Source organism: Haliotis rufescens, unplaced genomic scaffold, assembly GCF_023055435.1.
Source record: "Haliotis rufescens isolate VD_foot unplaced genomic scaffold, xgHalRufe1.0.p SCAF_1, whole genome shotgun sequence".
Classification (NCBI taxonomy): domain Eukaryota; kingdom Metazoa; phylum Mollusca; class Gastropoda; order Lepetellida; family Haliotidae; genus Haliotis; species Haliotis rufescens.
In genome coordinates this window covers 89,927,036-89,935,923 of record NW_025963779.1, presented here as the reverse complement: position 1 = coordinate 89,935,923, position 8,888 = coordinate 89,927,036, and the positions used below count along the sequence as shown (strand labels likewise).

The 8,888-nt window shown below is 41.4% G+C and overlaps 1 protein-coding gene across 1 annotated transcript; it reads left to right on the top strand.

Annotated features, from left to right (window-relative positions):
- The first annotated feature begins 2,252 nt into the window (after positions 1-2,252).
- On the top strand, positions 2,253-4,996 carry LOC124134258 (ras-related protein Rap-1b-like). Its single transcript, XM_046498984.1, has 3 exons — positions 2,253-2,490; positions 3,309-3,482; positions 3,813-4,996. Exons 1-3 carry the CDS (start codon positions 2,349-2,351, stop codon positions 4,175-4,177), a joined length of 681 nt encoding a protein of 226 aa, XP_046354940.1. The 5' UTR covers positions 2,253-2,348; the 3' UTR covers positions 4,178-4,996.
- The last annotated feature ends 3,892 nt before the right edge of the window (positions 4,997-8,888 follow it).

Genomic DNA, 8,888 nt, shown 5'->3' with positions numbered 1-8,888 from the left:
TTCATCACAATGCTTTGCAGAACATTGTGACGTCATTGTTACCATGACGTCACAATTAAATGACATCACTAATGGTTCTGCTACTGAAGCCGTTAGCAGTACTTTTTACACTTTTTATATATATGTCCTTCTTCTGCAGTCCTCACTTTGAAAATGTGCGTTAGAAAAAAAACTCGGCATCCAGAGGGTTAGACACTGCTAATTACTGTCTACAAACTTAAAAAGTTGGAAGAATGACGTTGGATGATAAATAAAATCTCACCCTTGTGTGTTTTGATATAAAATATATCAAGGCTCGTTGATATATTTTATATCAAAAGCCACTCGGATGTGATTCTCTATATATAGTGAGTGAGTATGGTTTTACGCCTCTTTCAGCAACATTCCCGCAATATCACGGCGGGGGTCACCAGAAATGGGCTTCACACATTGTACCCATGTCGGGAATCGAACCCGGGTCTTCAGCGTGACGAGCGAATGCTTTAACCACTAGGCTACCCGACCGCCCCTTCTCTATATATAGGCTGAATTGTAACAGTAACTGCCTACGCATCTCTACTCCTTAATCTCTATCTCCATAATGCTTTACATATATAAGTAAACTAACGTATGGTAAAGCTGATTGATTAAAATACACTCAGCGGCTTGCAGCAAGACTTTTTAGTGGATGACTGGAGTGTTCTATTACCATGATAGAACACAATCGCATTAAGTTTGCTTGAAGAATGGTTGTTACCAATGTTTATGTACTGTGTTGAAAATAAAAGATTCGATAAAATATTGGCAGTTTTAAGCTTCCCATTCAGCATTTAAATTTGTATGTATTGAAAAGTTATGGTTAGTACTAAAATGTATTACCAGCTGTGGTCTTTCTTGTTGTATTGCCAATCCAGGTTGTATGAAATATTCCCCAATATCACCCCAGTGTTATTCATCACATTGGCTGCCCAACGTTTGCGATCACAAGACCTGGAACACATTCCCCTGCTGTCCAGCCACTTGGTTTTTACATCCATCACCAGGTCTTCGTGGAACTAACCAAGACGAAATCTGTTTTACATGAAATATCTCTCAACGGTAAAATATGAATTCTACCAAGAAGCCAGTCAGTGATGCACTTGGCATGACATCTATCAAGATGAGTAGGATGACAAGATTCATGTACTTATTGTAACAATACACATGCTTTATATAACGGCTCATCTGAAGCGGTTTATAACACTACACGCTCTGTGTATGGATGGATGAAACCATGGTTTCTTGAGACATCAGTGGCTTCGTGTAGTTTCAGTGATTGATGGCGTGGGTATTTGCCCTGCCACTAGGAAGTCGCATGACATTAATGGGGACAATTCACGGATTCTTTAAACCATCCTAAAATATAGAAAATCCATGAATATACAGTCTCGATTATCTGACGAGACAAACTAGTTTTTAAAATTATATGATTGGATCAATATACATATATAAAGTTTACTTTTTATTTGATAAAATCACAATCGTGAATCATGATTGATTCGTTATTTTGTACCAGTTAATATATTTCAGACTTTAATTCTGGTTCAGATTTCATTAACCTTACAAATACTCTGCTTTCACTGTTTTTAAATGGTCCATTCATAATATATCCATCACTGGTAGCCTTTCGTGACCAGTGGATTCTGGTTCGGTGGGTACTATGTTTCCATCTTTATTACTATGTTCACTTTACAACAAAAATGGGGGTGGTCGGGTAGCCTAGTGGTTAAAGCGTTAGCTCGTCACGCTGAAGACCCGGGTTCGATTCCCGACATGGGTACAATGTGTGAAGCCCATTTCTGGTGTCCCCCGCCGTGATATTGCTGGAATATTGCTAAAAGCGGCGTAAAACCTCACTCACTCACTCACTCCAACAAAAATGACCGAAATACCACCAGTTTGGATGTTTGCGATAACGGGATATTACTGAGCATGAAAAGAAAGCATCCTACAAGAATGAAAAACGACCCGTATTCAAACCTGTGTAACAAGTACTTAGCACTAAATGTTAGTTTATCATAGAAGTCACAAATGTTCTAGAAGAGCATAAATCATACATTGTATAACGTGTATATTCTTCCGCAGCCTACATACTGGAAACATCTCACGTGTTTAGTTGTTGCAAAATTCTATATTACATACTGGCGCTGGATCACAAGGCGCTAGTTCTCACTACAGCACTTGGATCGGCCTGCCTATATATAAACCTCGGCGACGGCTCGGATGCCACAACATCTTGGTGAGCGCAGGGGAGAGGCCGCATATTCCGGGCCGCTCACGCTTCGATCAAGCACCAGAACGACTACTACTACACACATACGTCGTCCGTGATGAAGGACTGTCGCATCATCTTCCTTGGATCAGAAAAGGTTGGCAAGTCCTCACTCATTCACCAGTTCATGGAGGGTTCCTTTACAGATGACTATCGCCCTACCGTGGAGGAAAGCTATAGAAGAATGGTTCGACTCCCAGGTGAGTTGAACAAACATTTCTACCCTCGAGCTCGGGACTTTTCTTAGGACACCTAAATATTGTTGTTTTTAATTATGCTTCTGTGGTCTATGACTACACAATGTCATTTAGAATGTGATCAAATGAAAGAAATGTTTCGTTTCGTAGTACACCTGGCTGTATGGTTATGCACAAATGGTGTTCCAAATTATACTTCTTTATCTGGTTTACTAAAATAATCAGACCATTTATACATCGATATTCAAGGCGTCTTTTTTGTGGGTATGATGCCGGATTGTTGTAGGTCTTAACAATACAATGACACAGCAAGTACAGTTCATTTGTGCATTGTATAAATAACACACAGTAAGATTTAAAGTGAAACAACCAACACATAATTCTCGTCTTTCAGTAAGGTTAACAGCACAATTGCAGGCAAACATACTCTGTTAGTGGACTTTTTGTTGACTGTATACCAACCACGGTGAGAAAAAAACCGGCTACTGTAAAACCAAAACGTCAACATTTCGGGAAAGTTTTGTAACCTGCATGATTTTAATGTAATCTTCATAAATCAACACTTTTGAACACAAGGAATACACTATTCTTTTGCATTCTAAAATGATGTATAGGTTTCATGTACCTCCTACAAAAAGCTGTGGTAATCAAAATAATGTTCTTACGCGCAACCTACATGTATATAAAATGTTTTTATGTACATATGTCAACTGTGAGTGTAAAGAATGACTGAAGGAACAAAATCAAGTATTGATATTGATGACATATGTCCCGAGAAAAGAAATATATGGTAGTGTGTAACACTCTCTGGTGTTTTTCAGATGGTAACTATGCCAATATAGAGATTCTAGACACGGCGGGGCAATCCGACTTCCCAGCAATGAGAAGGTTGAGAATCGAGCACGGGAATGCATTCGTTGTCGTCTATGCTGTGAATGACGAACTCTCCTTCCAATCTGCAATCAGCCTCTGCAGGCTCATCTTCTCCATCAAAGGTGGGCGTAGCTTGCAACATTATAATGATACACTGTGCGAATTAGTTTTCTTGCATTTCCCAAATGTCAGTACAAATGCAAAATTATTTTGATGTACAACCCATGATGTTGATTTCAATGTATTGTTAAAACATTTTCTGTTCACACACACACACACACACACACACACACACACACACACACACACACACACACACACACACACACACACACACACACACACACACACACACACACACACACACACACATTGAGGAATGTGAATCTACATACAAGTACATATTAATGCTTTTACCTGCAAAATACTTATGGTTCTGGTTTGTGTTGCAGGTCGAGTGAATGTCCCTGTCGTCCTAGTTGGCAACAAGTTGGATTGCGACACGACAAGGAAGGTGTCTACCGAGACCGCCACTAAGCTGGCCCTGGATGAAATGGGGTGTTCCTATGTGGAGTCTAGTGCCAAGTGTAACCTCAACGTTGACTGTTTGTTTGACGTACTGCTCCTCAAGAAGGTCCAACAAGAAGAGGTTCAGGAAGGTCAACCGAGGAAAACAAGGAGGAGTCATAGTTCAAGGTCATTGTGTTCCCAGGGCAGCACGCGCAAACAGTTGCAGAGGAATTACAGCGTTTGCAGCTGTGTCATGGCAACGTCAGACAAGAAGAAGAAGCATGTGCATGGGTGCAAAATCATGTGACACTCGGTACACTGAGATTTACCCTAACCCCAGGGGTGCAAGATGCATTTTATCCAATATGAGCCAGTTCGGTTCGGATAGCTGCTGACGAGACTATGTAAAGTGCTGCAAGGTAAAGACGCCGTGATGTTATGATTGATCTCCTTGATACTCCGAGATGGCTTTGAGGAAAACTGTGACATTTGTAGGAGTGGATCGATAAAGCTTGATGACATTTGTTGGCTGATGGTAACGCGACACTCAACTGTATAAAGACATTGTGCTTCTAATGTCAAAATTCAGTCTGAAGTGCTGCACTATGTAAGTGATACCTCTGGAATGAGTCAACTCCTGCTAACGAGAAACCTGGTTTATATACCGCTAACGTCGAAGCTTTTGTTGACACATACAGCCAAACCCCATCATTCCAGACTGTTGCGGTGAAAGTGACATAGTCCAGATTAACTGAATGTGTGAACTGAACAACGTCCCTTTGCATATATGCTGACGTTTACAACAGGGGGATTTCCGGACGTAAGGACCCCCGGAAAGCTTGGTAAGGGATTTCACTGTATTGCAAATAACAACAGCAGATATCATCTGGAAATACTTCACCAATATACCATCCTGATATCCATTGGAACCTGCAAACCTTGAAGAAAGCAACCCCGTATTTGTCAATCCCGTGTGATATTAAGATGATACTGTTTTAAAGAGACACAATATTGAACATGTTATTTTTTATACATTTTCAGTGTATTTCTACGTTATCCTCTGGGAGTATAGCCCATGTTATGTAGACACAGAGTCAACTGATGGGCATTCAGCATGACACCTGTCTCACCATTCAATATGAAAATAATAAAATGTTATGCAAGATAATTTCTTAACTGTTTTATTATTTACCAGCCTTGAACATTGTCGCTAGTCATCGTTGTCCTGTGAATGCGTCGACTTGTTTTTACGTGAATACACAATGTATGCACAACGAACAACATATTTAAGACACTTGTTATTGCTTGAGAATGACAGACAAGTTAGTTTTGTTTCCTGTTTAACCCAGCAATATTCAGCAATATGCACTCTTTAAAAAATAGGCCAGATAATTCAGTGATTGATATCATGAGCAACGATCCACGCCGTCGGGTTACGATTACACACAGTGAACTTAAAGTCACCGAGCCTGCCCACCCAATCATCAAGTCGTCTCTTTACGAGCATCATAGCTTGCTGATTTCCAGTAACTAACTTGAATCGGGCATATAATAGCAAGTATCCCTGTACGTCAACGGTACATGAGTCAACTACTGGCCCGAGGCGCCACAGTGCGTCATGTAGAGTTGTGTCCCTTATCAGGGTTCGAATCCCAGATTATATCCGATTATAATCCCTGACCGGTTGGTACCATGGCGTTTTTCGACATATTATCACCATACAACAATAATTTCCTATAGACTTTGTTACGTCGTACAATTAGGGTGCCAATATATGTATATATAGAAATTGTCAACGGGTATAATGAAAATAAAACCAATTGCTGGTATATATTGGTGATCTATGTTCAAAACAATCACACGATGATTGAATGCGAATTACCAAATTACAAAATGCACGTTGTATCGGTTATGATTGGACACGCACATACTGTCATCTTTACTGAGCCGCAAAAGAAACGTCACCCCAAGTAACATTGCATGAAAAGTTGTTATTTAAATATTTGGGTAATTTTTGTCAAAGTTTCTAAAATTTAACATTACCCTGTCCGGAGAAATGAAATTTGATGATAAAACACCAAAGCAGATGGCAATAAAACCGATCGCCCAAACGCATCACGGCAACGGCCATGGTAACTCGATTACCGTGAGTTCCGTGCAAATTGAAATGTACATGCGTTCCCCCATTTCTTGCTCTATAACAATCCACCCAGATCGGATAACAGTCATTCATTATTGAATTACTACCACATGCCAAGAATGACAAGAAATCAGCGACACCAAGCCCTTGGACGATTGCAAACTGGACAAACCGCCCGGCAAGTAGCCAATGCATTTCAAGTCCACGTAAGGACCATATATAAAGGCTCCAGCAACGGTACCAGACCACCAACACTACAGATGACCGACCACGTAGTGGAAGACCAAGGGTCACCACCCGACGTCAGGATATAGTCAGATTGTGCGACAGCATCTTCAAGATCGCTTTGTTACTGCTGCGGAAACTGCTCCACAGACCATGGGGACACACCAGCGACGCATTAGTGCGGACACCGTGCATCGACGATTGACGAGCAGACACCTCCACTGTCCGAGGACCCATTCTGACACCACGTCATCGCCGGGAGCGTTTTCAGTGGGCAACACAGCACCAGCATTGGTGCCACCAGCAGTAGAGAAGAGTCCTCTTCTCAGACGAGAGCCGTTACTGTATCACAACAGCAGATGGCAGAGAGGGTGTCTAGAGACGCCGTGGGGAACGTTATTCGGATGCGTGTGTTGTTGAGAGAGACTCGTGGGGTGGTCCGAGCATCATGGTGTGGGGTGGAATTGGTCTTGCACAGAGGGTCAGCCCTGTGGTCCTCCAGAACATCGGTCCAGGGAGAGGCAATAGTGTCACAGCAGCTCGGTACATTAATCAAATCTTGAGACCACACGTCATACCTCATTTGGCACGTCGCCGCAACCACGAGTTTCAACATGATAACGCCCGTGCCCACACTGCGAGAGCAACGAGAGACTTCTTCCAGCAGAATGGCATCAGAACCATGCAGTGGCCTGCCCTCAGTCCCGATTTAACTCCCCCTGAGCACTAGTGGGACGAGATTCAAAGACGGCTGAATGACGTCCGACCAAGGCCGACAACTGCAGCTGAACTGCGTCAGGCGTTCCTCAGAGTGTGGGCTCAAGTGCCTATGGCCTTCATCAACCGCCTCATTCAATCCATGTATCGACGTTACACGGCAGTCATAAATGCACATGGCGGACACACGAGATACTAACTTGTGATGTCATTTTCTCAGAGACTAGTGTTGCGTTTCACTTTAAGAACATTTAATTTAAACCCTTTTTGATCAGTTTTGCCAAGTTTCATCTTTTTAATATCTCTAAAAGTATGTTTACAGTGTTTGGACAAATAAGGTTTCTCATATATCTATCCATGGTGACGTTTCTTTTGCGGTTCAGTATATCTCATCAAGAACACAACGACACAACGATAAGTACCAGAAATAGAGAATCACTGAGATCAAATGCCAGAAATGAAGGAAAGCTAGTTGTGAACAGCGATCCGAATAGTAGGCCCATTCTCTTCGCGGTTGTCACTCATGCCAATTGGTGTTAGCGTGTCAATAACAACATTCAGCTGTAAAGGGCTAAGCGAAATTATATTAGACGCTAACTCTGGCTTATTGACATTGTTATTACTTGTTACTTATACGCCTTGCTTATACTGACATGCCAACGATGCAATACTATATGGAAAAGCCCTTGGAACTTACGTGTGGGCGATGCAATACTATATGGAATAGCACTTGGAACTTACGTGTGGGCGATGCAATACTTTCTAACTAGATACAAAATGTCCTAACTCTACATCACTAATACCGACATGCGGACGATACGATCCCCTGCACAACAGATCAGAAACAGTAACACTGCATAACTAATACAGAGGTGTGGACGATGCGCTACCTTGTTAAACAGCAGATCAGATCATAAATGGCTTACATAATTATGCACCATACATACAGTGGGGTTTACGACGCAATGCTTTGTACAATAGTTCAAAAATGAATAACACGGTATGACTAATACTGACGCGAGGACGATGCACATCTTTGTGCAACATGTCAGTTCTTAAGCTAGCATGCTACTTCATCATTGATACTGACAAGAAAACAATGCAATGCATTGTCAAAACAACGCACTTATAATGCAGAAGTTTGCGCAATAGGTCAATGCTAGGTATAAACCGCACAGGACATATTTATACTAAGCTATACACATCGCTTGGGTACTGTGTTCAAGTTTACATTTTCGATGTACTGTAACTTGTCAAGTACATTCGAACTGAAATTAATTACACAATTTTGGCGATAGGCATATATCAAGAGACGATGCGAGACATCCCCTGATGGTATAAGATAACTGGATCTCGCAGGACCTATTTCATCTGCATTGTGTTGCCTTGAACCAGAAATATCAAGGGACTTTTCGTGTTAGGATCCATTTACAAACACACCAACTACAGCGTAGGATTAACGAGATTCACTTATATGCAGACGGTATAAAGACCCTAAAGATCTGAGATACATGATCACTTTCATTTTAACGTTGATGATACTTTGGTATATGATCTGTGATCATAAAAACGAGTTTACTTTGTAACGATGCGCATCTAATGATGTTATATATCTTCTGAACTCCATACGTTAGCTTTTTACATAATGGAAACATCATTGGAAACAGTACTTTCAGCTTCTAAATGTAACATGAAACCACTCTGAATTGTTTATCAATCTATAATGCTCATCTATGTTGAAACCCGTGGAGATTCCAGGTTAGAATTGATCCCCTGTCACCTATGATTATAGTACAGGGTGCCCTAATGGATCGGGTTTGCAGGATCGGTAACTTGGTTGATTGTCATCTCCCGATGGTGTTGTTGATTGTCTGCCACCTACCCGACGACATTGTTGATTGTCTGTCATCTATCCGACGATGTTGATTGTCTGTCG